Below are 13,825 nucleotides of genomic sequence, written 5' to 3'. Positions count from 1 at the left end.
CGATTTACATGTTTCCTTATTCTTTCCATTCCAACTCAACTCTATCTCTGAAATACTTTCAAATTTCTCCATAAGAATAAATCTGGTTTCTTTCTTATAAGCAAATTCAACCCATCTCAAACCATTAGACACTATTACACTTGATATTCAACCTCAGAAATCTGTGGATGTAACTGATATAACTTTTCTTTCTTTTCTTTTCTTTTTTTGCATTACCAAATCTATATACCTCTGGTCCCCCAACAATGAACTCCTTTTCTTAGATTTCTTAGAACTAAAATGCGACTCAAGGAACACCAAATAAGAAAGGGGATGAAGGACTAATTAAGTAAAATGTAATTAATTATTTTCTAATAAAACTAAGGTTAAAAATCATGATATTCATCTTCAACAACTTCATTAACTAAATTCAGATAATAATTAGTACCTACTGGTTACTATAAATAATATCTGTGTCTGTTTCATGAATACCCCAAGACTATTTTGCTTCAATAATCAAAAAACCTTCTGTGATTAACAACACATCAAAATGTGATCAGTATTTTGGACATGCACATGTGGACTTTCATTTTGTTACTATCCCAAATTAAAAACCTATTAGAAGGGCTTCAAGATACTAGATTTCAAGTATTAAAGTAAGAGCAATGGCTTTGGAGTCCAACCAAACTAATACAAATCCTAAGTTTGCAATTTTCTCATTATATGACTTTCCAAGTTCAATGAAATTTCTCTACACTTCTGTTGTCATGTATAAATTGAGGATAAAAATAATATCCACCCCATAGAGTATTAAAAATTTAATGAAATAACCTATCTAATGGGGTATATAATGATGTATTTAGTAAATACTAAGATTTGGTTATCATATTCTATCATTTTAAATGCTCAAATATCTTCTGAATGAACAAATAAATGCACGCTGCTTAAGGTCTCTGAATATTCTAAGTTCTTTTTCACTCTTCTCTCTCTTGCAAAAAACATCCAAAGACAATAAAAACAAGCAGAGAGGTTATCTGGTTCTGTAAGTAAAAAGCTAAGGCTTTCTTTTGGGGAAGTGGCATGCATTCTTTACACTTCTTATAAATAGAACCATGTTCCCCCAAAAAAGATATGTTTCAATTCTAACCTCTTATACCTATGAACATGACCTTATATGGACATAGCATCTTCAAAGATATAATCAAGGTAATTGAAGTTATGATGAATTAGGATGGGTCCTAAACCAATATGACCATTGCCCTTATAAGAGAAGAGACACAAATGCAGGCACAGTGGGAAGATGGCTATGTGAGGATAGAGCAGAGGTTGAATTTATGCTGTCACCAACCAAGGAATGCCTGAGACTACCAGAAGCTGGACTGGAAGGAAAAATCTTCCGCAGGAAGTTTTGCAGGGAGTAAGGCCCAGCCAATATTTTGATTTAGTCCTGCTGTAAGCTTCCAGAACTATGGGAGAATTCATTTTTGTTGTTTTAAGACACTGGTACTTTGTTAGGCAGCTCTAAGAAACTAATACCAATTAAAATCCCAATGATGTACCTTACAGAAATAGAGCAAGCAATTATGAAATTCATCTGGAAGAATAAGAAACCCAGAATAGCTAAAGCAATCCTCAGTAGAAAGAGCGAAGCAGGGGGTATCGCAATACCAGATCTTCAACTCTACTACGAAGCAATAGTAACAAAAACGGCATGGTATTGGTACCAAAACAGACAGGTAGATCAATGGTACAGAATAGAGGACATGGACACAAACCCAAATAAATACAATTTTCTCATACTAGACAAAGGTGCCAAAAATATGCAAAGGAGAAAAGATAGCCTCTTCAACAAATGGTGCTGGGAAAACAGGAAAACCATATGCAACAGAATGAAATTAAACCCCTATCTCTCACCCTGCACAAACTCAACTCACAATGGATCAAGGACCTCGGAATCAGACCAGACACCCTGCATCTTATAGAAGAAAAAGTAGGTCCAAACCTTCAACTTGTTGGCTTAGGAGCAGACTTCCTTAACAGGACTCCCTAGCCCAAGAAATAAAAGCAAGAATCAACAACTGGGATAGATTCAAACTAAAAAGCTTTCTCTCAGCAAAGGAAACTATCAGTAATGTGAAGAAAGAGCCTACAGAGTGGGAGAATATCTTTGCCATACTTCAGATAGAGCGCTAATATCCTGAATCTATAAAGAACTCAAAAAACTCTACACCAAGAATACAAATAATCCAATCAACAAATGGGCTAAGGAAATGAACAGACACTTCACAGAAGATGATGTACAAGTAATCAACAAACATATGAAAAAATGTTCAACATGTCTAGTAATAAGAGAAATGCAAATCAAAACTACCCTAAGATCTCATCTCACCCCAATTAGAATGGCAATTATCAAGAACATAAGCAACAACAGGTGTTGGCGACGATGTGGGGAAAAAGGTACACTCATACATTGCTGGTGGGGTTGCAAACTAGTGCAGCCACTCTGGAAAGCAGTATGGAGATTCCTCAGAAAGCTTGGAATGGAACCACCATTTGACCCTGCTATCCCACTCCTTGGCCTATACCCAAAGGACTTAAAATCAGCATACTACAGAGATACAGCCACATCAATGTTCATAGCTGCTCAATTCACTGTAGCCAGATTGTGGAACCAACCCAGATGCCCTTCAGTTGATGAATGGATAAAGAAACTATGGCATGTATATACAATGGAATATTACTCCGCCATGAGGAATGACAAAATTATGGCATTTGCAGGCAAATGGATGAAACTGGTGGATATCATGCTAAGTGAGATAAGCCAATCTCAAAAAACTAAAGGACGAATGATCTCGCTGATAAACGGATGAGGACATATAAGGGGGGGGTAGTAGGGGTTAGTGTTAGGGTTAGGGTTAGGTTTAGGGTTAGGGATAAGGAGGGTAGTAAGAATGGAGGAAGAAAGGAATGTATAGAGAGAAAAGAGGGGTGGGAGGGGAGGGGGAAGGGAAAAAAAATAACAGAATGAATCAAACAACATTGCCCTATGTAAATTTATGATTTTTAATTAAAATTTAAAAAAAAAGAAAGAAAAAAAAAGAAACTAATACCACTGTAGTTAGTTTTTCCTCATGTGTTTTTTAAATAACAGAAGCTTCTACATCCATTTTTTTAAAAGAGAGGTACTTACTATATATTCAAATGCAAGATAATAATTAAGAAACTGTAGAACCCTAGTAACAACTCCATGACTAAATCTTAATAGCCTGGACACCACTTTTCAAGAGTTCGTTATTTAGAAGCACATCTAATAATAGTATCTGTGCCTAAAGCATAAGATAAATAATTATCTGTAATTCTGCTACCTCTTTAAAAAGCATTAGAGAATTTCTCTTCTCACTTTCAGTAACAACTTTTATGTGATTTGATGTGAGTCACCAATAACATTTGTTACAAATTGTAAAATATAAAGTGCTTCCCAATGTTCAAACAGGATGAAATTAGCTCTTTTAACAGGGATGTGTGATACTGTGATTCGACCAAGGGAAAACGTATGCTTTAAGTCTCACTACCCAGGATTCAGACTTCTGAAAAGTTCCAAAATTGGAAAGGGGCATAAAATGGCCCCTGAATGATATGATGGCTTAGACATGTAACACATAAAAACAGGTAAATGAAGCAAAAAAACAAAAGACATTGAGACTCAAGTGTATCCACTGGTCATCTGTTAAATAAATAAAGAAAGCTTTATGATTGGCTGACTATTCTTCCTGCAGAAAGCTATTAGAGGACAGTAAAAGAGAGAGAACAAGAAAAGAAAAAGTGGAGAGCATATTGGCAGTAACAGCAAAACCCAACAGATTGTGGGAAAAAAAATTAATTGTTGACCAAAGATACAACTTAAATTTTATTTACCTGATGTTACTCTAAATATTAGGTACAATACTACAGAGGACAGGAGGTCAAAGAGTCAGATACATCAAATCATGATAAAAACAGGTCTCTTCTATTATTTTATAGCATAAAGCTACTAAAGCTACCAGTACATACGGAAATGACATCTTTGGATGACACTGTGGAAATGAGTAAACACTTATCAGTCTTACATTCATACCAACCACAATATATCACAAAGAGGAATCAAGGCGTATATTCTATAAACAAAAAGCAATGATGACTTTTCAAAATCATCAAGAAAGGACTATGTTCAGAATGTTGACTCACCAATTAAATAATTTTAAAATTGATCAGGATATAAATATTTAAGAAACACTTTTTAGAAAGCAGGAGATGTAAGACATATTTTATAATGACTGCTTCTCTTTCCATTGCCAAACAAGTTAAGTATATGTCTTTTAATGTTTATTTTGGGTTAACTCTAAGATCTGTCTGTTCACATTAGATTATTCTGAAGATTCCAAATAACTAGGATTTTAATATCATTTAAGTTGTTTTAAGAAAAAGTTTTGTTTGTTCCAATTAGTTGTACATGACAAGAGAATGCATTCACACATTTTGATGGATCATACATAAATAGAGTGTAATCTCTCATTTTTTTGATTATATATATTGCAGGATCACATCAGTCATATAGTCATACATGTACATGAGGTAATAATATCTGTTTCTCTCTACTATCATTTTAAGTTGCTTTTCTAAGAATGGTACAGAGTTTTTGCAAACACACTGATGTGAATTACAGAAAACCATTACAAGATGATGGTAATCATTAAATAAACAATTTCTGACTATAGAACAATAGTAGAGATGGAATTCTGGTCTCCCAGTAAGCTAATATAAAGTCATCATGTTCATCAGTTAATAAATTATGAGCACAGACTGGATCCTGTTTGTCCTACTAAGGGTACAGAGTTCATACTATACACTAAAACCCTAATCTTTATGTTTGGCAAATATTAGGAAATTTTGATATAATTATATAAATGGATCTAGTCCACACAGAATCACTTTATTAGTTGAGGTTGCCCCAAATCTGTGAGTTCAGATTTCACTCATATATTATTTCACTATTGATAAACTCAGAAATTACTACTCAGTGTTTATAAATAGATTTTAATTAATTTTTTCTAAATCTAGTATTTTATGCTTCAGTAATCTCTATATTAATTTCTATATATGAAATCTTAAAATTTTAATATTACAAGTTTAAGAAACATCATAAGCAAATATATCATTAGTTTAGTCTTTTTATAGTTATTAATTTGTAAACATGTGCAGAACAAGGTTAAAATAAAATCTCTTGAATGAATACGAATGCTGATCATTTATTAATTAAGATGTATCTCCAGGAACAAGCAAGAAGTAATCTGGTAAAGTGTTCCCTGGTTGTAAAAATTTCTTGGTACCATAGGTCTGAATACATCATCAAACAGGATAAAATTTCAATAATCTTTAGAAAAGTCTAAAGTGTTTTTCCCTCAGTATTGGGTTTCCAATTCTTTTCAGGCTGAGTTTGATCACTACTCACATTTGATGAAGAACTTGTGCCATGGCAACTCCATTAGTCAGCTGTTTGACATCTTGACAAGGTGAGGCAGTCTTGAATGTCTGCAGCTAAAATGACAAAAAGCAAATGACAATATTGCTTCATTATCCCTATAGGACAGCGTTATAGAATAAACAGAAAACAGCTAAAAATTGTCTTTTTATTTAAATATGGACCCTGACAATCAAATGAAGCTACTAATAGGTTTCCATGGGTATATAACCTTTTTATAAATAAAAACACCTAACATTTCATAAAACCATGCCTAACATAGTAAAGCATACATTGATGCCATGCATAAAGTAATTCAAAGCTTCTGAATAATACAAAGCCAGTTGTACAACTCTAGTCTTTTATCTATTTTTAGAAGAATATCAGGAAAAAGACTTTAAGATAATCCAACATGAGTTAAAAACTTCTCTCATATCATTTGATAGGAAAACACAGGCTAGAAATGTCAAGCCTAAAACTACTTGGAGCTTATTTATAAACTCTGAAATAAAATAGGACTTCTGCTTACGATCAACAATTAGCATTATGACATGAGGCATCAAGGGCCCATCCATCAATGACAAGTTTTTTTATTCAGTTTTGTTTTAGGTATGACTAACTTTTCAAAACTCTATATATTAAACATTAATACACACTTAAAAAGGGGAAGTAGAATGATGGCATTTTTTCACAAAAGCAAATAGAAGATAGAAAAATATTCATAAAGCAAATTATAACAAAGCAAAGATAAATAATATGCTTTCTAGAAATCTAATGTTAAACATATTATGATTCTTTTTTCCCACACATATTTATCTTCTTCACTATTCACTTTTAATTCCTAAGTTTACCATTTAACTACCATCACCCAATAGAATTCTCTCCCACCATAATTTGCCTATTGAGGTTCTATGTATTCTGAGGTTCTACAAATCTGGCTCTATCTAAAACAATGACATAAGCAGACAAAAGATAGCCACAGCTACTTTCAAAGTACACAGAGACACTTTACTGAGCTTCTATGTGGGACACTGTGGTATAGGATGGCATTACGAAAGAAAACCACCAGTTTTATACCCTTAAAGTAGCTTCAGTCAAGAATTAAGGTGAAAAGAAAAAGATACAAATCATTTTTAGATAAGGGAATGTCTATGATTACAGTATACACAAAATGTTTTGAAATAAAACAGAAGTCAACTAATCTAATTAGGGTTTGCATTTAGAAAGACTTCTTAGAGAAGATTCCTGATGGACGGTCATAAGAAATGAGCACAATATTTTCTAAGTAAAGAAAGGGCCATGGGTGGGAAGCTTCAGGAAGTAGGAATATAATAAAACCATAGTCACATGAAAAGCGATGGTATTTTGGGGGAACATATATTTGTAGTACAAAGGAGGACAGAAAGAGGCAACAATAAAAAGTGTTAAAGAAACAACAGAAGTCAGGATGCTAGAGGGTCATGACAAGAAACTTGGACTTATTTTATCCTTAGTGGCATCATCTATGTAATGGGAAATAGAACAGTTTCTACCTCATTAGATGGTTGGTAGAATTAAATGAAAGAGCAAACATATAGTGGCTGGCACAAACATAAGCTCATAGCTGTCAATGCACTTAGATATGAGCTAGGGTTTCTTAAAGTATGGGGGTCTAGGAAAAATATTTATCAGAATCTCCAGACATATTAAATCATATAATTCTCAAGTGATTCTTAGCATGTCAATTTTTGAAAACATTCTCTGGGTGATGGAGAATAACTAAGAGTAGTGAAGAAGACAGTGACATCTTTTATAGATTTTGGAGAACTATCTTAGTAACTCAAAGCAGCTTTATTCTCTGGTCAAGATCAGTTAATAGGTTCCTGCAAGGATCCTGTTGTTAAAATGGAGAGTAATGGCATAGAGGAAAGAGCGCAATGCAGACTGAGAAAACAGGATGACTTCATGGAATATCTGCTATATAAAATAAGAAGAATTTTGCAACTGAGTAGATCTACCAAGAAAATAACCTCCAGGGTTTATGACATCTTTAAAAGGAAAATAAACCATGGCTCCCATTTTTCAACCTTCCTATTTACACATTTAACTTTTTTTTTATACATTTTTTTACACATTTAACTTTTTTTATAGACTGCATTTTGATTCATTGTACAAAAATAGGGTACATCATTTCATTTCTATGGTTGTATATGATGTAGATTCATACCATTCATGTAATCACACATGTACACAGGATAATGATGTCTGTCTCATTCCACCATTTTTCATTTAATTTTTAATTATAAATTAAATCTCACATCATTAACTTTTTACAAAATAGATATGATTCATGATTTTCAAAGGACAATTTCAGAGATACTGAATATTAGGCAAAATAATAAAGACATATGTGAATGAAATATATATAATAAGCAATTGCCTCCTTGCCCTCTCTGTTCAGATTAAGATCAATTTCTCTGCCTTACTGCTCTGGACACTGAGTGTCTCCTGGAAGTTCTTAAAATAGCTGCAAAGTAAGTAAATGAGATAACAGGGAACATAATTTCATTTGGCTAAACAAAGATTTTATAATGAAGAACAGTGAATGAGTTTAAAAGCTCAGAAGGTGGAGTAGGGACAAAAGAGAATGCATCCTTTTTAACCCAACTCTTCAGAGGGCGAAAGAAGCAAAAGTCTCTTTAGTGAGTGACCCATAAAGGACAGACTGGGCTTCCATTCGTGCCCATCATAAAACATAGCATTTATGCAAATAAGCACCTTACTCTGTCTTATATTTTTAAATAAAGTAAATAATAAGAAATGTGGAAGTGTTGTTCCTCAGCTGCTTTAATATAAACATCAATGAAATTAAGGGAGTTTTCACAATTGATAGCCAAGGAAAAAGCTCAATCTTAAACTCTATCTTCATATTTTCCTCTGTTAATTCCTCATTTCTGCAAGACATTGCTTTAAGATCTTCATATAAACAGTAATTTTTAGTAATTTTCTTAATTTGCATACACATTTTTATTTTTTCCTTCATCTGCCTGACAAGTGTGCAAGAATCAAGAGAACCACTAAATGCCCTAATATTATTGGTGAAAGTAAAGCCCAAGTAAATTTCCAACATCACAGAAGCAAAGAGCAAAATCAAAGTCACCTTCATGCAAATATTTCTTCAAACTCTCACACTCCTTCCATTATGCAAATGGTGCCCACATTTATTTTTCATCCTTGAATTTTCTGCTAAGTAGCAGTACATTTCTAAGAAATAATTTAAGAGTTCCAAATCATAAAATACAACACTTCAAAAGTTATCAAAAGAGGCACCCCTTTGCCTAACTTTTCTTGATTTCTCTGATTCTATCAACTTTGGCTCCACTACCCTAGTACTAAAAGAATGGTTACTCCCAACTCTCTTCTCACCTTCATGAATTGGTCCCATCATACTTTTTTTCTTTTATCATGTATTTCCTAATACTTCTTCTCAACACATAACATTACTTAATAGCACTTCAGGAGGGTAGGGATATCTTGACAAATGTATATCTTCCTTTACCTCTCTTCAATCCACAGCCAAAGGAGACATTACTGTTAGATGGCACTGTGCCATCTACAATTCCTTGTTTGGTTTATATTTTTCAGATTTTTAAGGAATTTTGCCTTCCCTTGTCATTATACACAGCTTGCCTACTGCTCCAATTAAAGTTGATATATGCCTTCCTCAGATCCTTATACTAAGTAAAAAGTCAATAAATTAAAAGACTGTATACAGTCACATAACATTTTTTAAAAATATCACAATACAGTTCAAGAAAATTGTGTAGTTCACCACCTCACATTGAAGTCAATGACATCATAAAGACCAAGCTTACTATTTCAGTCAGAAGATGTTTAGAACACAATAGAACAGTTTAGGATACACCCTTTAATTAGCCACTTGTTTTAACAAAACAGGCCATTAAAAGTAATGTTCTCTTATTTCATGAGTGTTAATTAAATATAGCATCTAAATCCCCTATTTTAAATGAAAATACACATTAACAATTAACTAACAGCTTTTAATTCAGAAACCCGAGATATTTGCATTCTACTTAAAGCAAAAGTTATTTACTTCCAGCATGTAAAAACTGCTTTAAATTACGGTTATTTCCAAGAGATTTCATGCACCTCCAGAAATCTTTCAGATGTCTCAATTCTTTGGAATTACACACATTAAGAGATGGCTAAGGAATCTCATCAACAGATTAAGGCCTCCTGGTCCAGTCTGTTTACATTCCATTCTGTACACGTTCCCCTACACACAACTAAACAGCCGGTTTGGGGGTGAGCATCATCAACATCGCCTTGTGGGCCATCAAACACCATCCTTGCCGAATGTAGGTCAACAACCACACCTGGATGCAAGTTCTCTGATATCTAAGCAGCTCCAAGTGGTAAGATCATTTGTTCACTGGAATACTGAAAAATCTGGAAACAGACCCTACTTCTCCAAAGCCTGCACAAATGAACACGGATAAATTATACACAGAAATGCCAAATCCTTTCCTTTAAAGAAGAATGCTATGGAGCGGGGCGCGGGGTGGCGGGGAGAGGGGGTCCAAAACAGCTTTTTCTCCACACAGGAAATAACATGGATACATCTTTTTTAAGTGGCTTCTACAAAATTGGACGCCCTGGAGTTCTAAGGCAGCACCAACCCGGGAACTGAAAGAGCGAGCCTTCACCTGGCCACCTGTGTATAATCAGGACAGGGTGGTTAGGAGTAGAGGTTGGGTTCTGGAGGTCTTCGCTCCCAAAAGACACAAAGGTCCCCACAGGAAAGCTACCAAGCAGAAGGGAGAGGAGAGTAGGAAATCCAGAAAGTTCAGGCAGGGAGCAAAAACACGGCGGGAAGCGGTAAGGGCACAGACAAGCCTCCTGTCACAGCTGCCAGGAACACCATCCATCCAGATCGTGCCCTCTGGCCAGACCCTCAAAGGTTCCTTTACCTGCACCCCTGGACACAAACAAACGCACCCACACACCAGCCCCGCGCCCCGCAGGTGGCACTCTCTAGGTCAAAGGCGACCAGCAGCGCTGACCGCTGGGCACCGGTCCGCGGGCTGATGGTCGGTGCTCCTCAGACTCACCTGCGGAGAGCCAGGCCCCTCGGCCCCCTACACTCACCCAGATCATGAGGCTGTCGCAGAGCGGCAGCTCGTGCTGCGGCAGCGGCTGCGCCTCCTCCATGGCCGGGGACGAAGTCGACTACGCCTCGGACTCCGAAACCTCCCTCCTCCCGGGCTCCTCCCGGAGCCGGCGTCGACGACCTGCTCGCCGGCCAGGAAAGCTTGGTAGCCAGGCCCCGCGCCGCTCACGCGCGAAACCTCACGCTGCCGACGTCGCCGGCGTGACCCCCTCCTCACCGCCCCCGCCTCGTTCCCACGTTCGCCCCCCTCCCCCGTCTAGGTCCAGGCCGCGCAGCGCGACACCTGGGCCCCGCCCTCCGCCCCGCCCCCTTACCCTCCCTCCTGCCCACTCCAGCACACCTCGCCTAGCCGCACTGAGTGACCTGGGCGCACACCAGTCACAAAGAAAGCAGGTACCCGGGCGGGGCGGGCGGGGTGGGCGGGGCGGGAAGAGCGGGAATAGGTTGAGCAGGAAGGGATGCTGATTGGACGTGCCCTCGTGGGCTCCGACCAATCAATGTGAGACAAGCCTGCGCCTCCAGAAGGGAGCGGGAGTGGGTAGGATGAGGTTTGTGACCTGGCAGGTGCAGTGAGGGCGGGTGCTGGAGGTTGCTCTTAGGGAAGGCGAGCGCGCGTGCGCGGTGGGGATTAGCGATACTGAAGCTTCTCTCAGCTCTAAGTGGCAGAAGGAAGGAAGGACAGCGCCTGGGGTCCGCCAACAACGCTCAATCATCTTCCGGCCTCCTTCCTCTCGGTAGCACTTCTCTTGGCTATCCCTATGGAGATCCACACTGCTTCCACAGTGTCTTCAGAGTAGATCTTACCCCTGAATAAAACCTCCAGAGGAAAGATGAGTTGATTTTCTCCTAGGAGCGCATTGGAAAGGGACATTTTAATGCACAGACGTGGCAAAGAGATGTGTTTCCTAAGCAGAAGAAAATACCTTAAGTTGAAGTTATCACTATCACAGATCATGAGTAGTTAGTTTCATTCTAAACCGAACAAAAGGGGAAACCATTTTGAGGTAGAAAAATGAAATAGTTTTCAAAAAACGTGTCAGATATCTCTGTACCCATTTTCCTTTGGCTATTAAATCACTTTTCTGAGAATGTTGAGGGTGGGTAGTGGCAAATTGGAAGCTCTCCAAGGTACTGATAGACTGCTTTAGGTTTTTGAAAGAAGCCCAGATATTCTTAGTCTTGCTGTTGGTTCTCATCACTTCACTCATTCATAAATTCATCAATTCATGTTCTGCGTTAAGAAGCAGCTGGCTTGTTTAAATTGCTGCGTTTTTATATATAGACATTGAAAGTTTAAAACTGATAGATGACTGCAATTAAAAGCCCCCAAATGTAAATCAGGCTCACTCTAAAATTACCATCCATGCATTTGCTGTTGATTCCCTTAACATTATCTCACAACTTTTTTGATGTGTTTGAAATCACTTTATATTCTGAACATTGGGAGCATTGATAATATGACAATGAGAACTTCAAAATATAGGAATTGAAGACATGGTATTCATTTTGACCCTTTTTTCACACTGGCTCCTGTGGACCCCAACTTCCACATTTTAAAAATCATTGTAATTAAAATTTAAACATACATTATAAAGGTAATATAAATTGCAAATTTTAAACTTTTCAAGTATGAGTTACTATCACCATAAATATTTAGAACATATAAGAATATTTTATAACTGAGACCCACAGATTATTGAAATATTCAAAAAATTTAATAACTACTGAGAAAGGGCGATTAAATTATCCTTCTGCATGTACTATATAAATGTCTCGAGAGTAAATCCTCAGGGAAAGATGCCCAATTCTCTTCATGATATTAGATCTGTTGAAAAAAATATACAATGACAATCAGTGAATTCATTATAAAACAGAGAAATACAAATATTTCAAACAAATATTTAAAAGTTAGAAAAAACAGACCACTGAAAAAAAACAGACAAACAATAAAATGTTGAGAAGAGTTAAGTACATTTTCACACACAACTGTAACAAGCATTTTAAGAAATAAATTTTAAATATTTATGAAGAAACTTTAAAGCCATAATTCCACTTTTGGTCATAAATTCAATTGAAATCATCAGAATGCATTCAAAGACTTTGAACAATAATATGGATCTCAAGTCAATCAATAAACAAGAAAGGTTAATAACATTATAGATTAATATCTAAGAAAGTGATGCTTTAGATAATTTTTGAAAACTCAGGAAAGTTTTCACAATATTAAATAAAACTTTAGATATAAAGGATCAGTCATGAAACTTCAAGGTTATATATACTAAAAATTATAATATGTGCCCACCAAGAAGACAAAAGGAATATTCATCATACTACTGTATTATGTTTACATATGGATATAATTATTTCTGTAATCTTTTATATTTTTATTTTTTCTGTAATTAGCTTGTATTAATTTAGAGGGAAAAGACATTAGAAGAGATGCCAAATACAGTATGAGCTATCATTTCTGTTATTGTTTAGATGTGAGGTGTCCCCAGAAAGCTCTTGTGTGAGACCTCTGAAAACATGAACCCAAATAATCTTTTCTTCCTCTAAATGTCCTTGTCAAGTCTCTTGGTAACAGCCACGAAACAACTAACTAAAAAAAAAAAAAAAAAAAAAAAAAAAAATTCCAACTATTAAATTGGCATTAGTTTTAGGAATAAAACTAATTTTGAAAACTAGTTGTGAGATTATAAACTGGCAGAATCTTTCTTTTAGTTTTATAAGCTTTATGGTTATCCTTAGTAGTTGGATTGATCCCAACAAACTCATACATGCATGGAAATCAATTTCAGTTCATGATCCCCGACCTTTCCCTTCCATCTTCCCTCACCTCTCCTTTTCTCCTTCCTCTACTCTACTAGATTTTCTTTCCCCCATCCATTAATTTCTATTCGTTTGGTTCTTTTTGTTATCCTATTCTTCCCTCCCCTTTTCCTTTATTTAACTCTGGGTTCCACATATGAGAGTCAACATTAAACATTTGAGATTTTGAGTTTGACTAACTTCTCTTAGCATGATACTCTCCATTTCCATCCACTTACCAGCAAATACCATAATTTCATTCTTTTTTATGGCTGAGTAGAACTCTATTGTATATACACAGAACAATTTCCTAATCCATTCATCTATTGACAGGCATCTGGGTTGATTCCATAACTTAGCTTTTGTGAATT

General features: G+C 36.2%; 1 protein-coding gene across 2 annotated transcripts in view; it reads right to left on the bottom strand.

The window, feature by feature from the left end:
• The window catches only part of HOOK1 (hook microtubule tethering protein 1), a 71,413-nt gene extending 59,422 nt beyond the window's left edge, over nucleotides 1–11,991 (bottom strand). Inside the window, exons 1-3 of one of the 2 annotated variants that reach the window (XM_079103754.1) lie at nucleotides 11,451–11,991; nucleotides 10,625–10,767; nucleotides 5,468–5,553 (exon numbers count right to left, since the gene is read on the bottom strand). In XM_079103754.1, the coding sequence (XP_078959880.1) occupies nucleotides 5,468–5,553; nucleotides 10,625–10,687 (149 nt within the window). In that variant the 5' untranslated portion in view covers nucleotides 10,688–10,767; nucleotides 11,451–11,991. Of the gene's footprint in view, nucleotides 1–5,467; nucleotides 5,554–10,624; nucleotides 10,860–11,450 lie in introns of those variants that run through there. The other variant, XM_079103753.1, reaches the window with a different exon arrangement.
• Nucleotides 11,992–13,825: the final 1,834 nt, after the last annotated feature.

The sequence above is a fragment of the Sciurus vulgaris genome, assembly GCF_902686455.1.
Source record: "Sciurus vulgaris genome assembly, chromosome: 1".
In the NCBI taxonomy this organism is placed as follows: Eukaryota; Metazoa; Chordata; class Mammalia; order Rodentia; family Sciuridae; genus Sciurus; species Sciurus vulgaris.
This window is presented reverse-complemented; position numbering and strand designations above follow the sequence as displayed.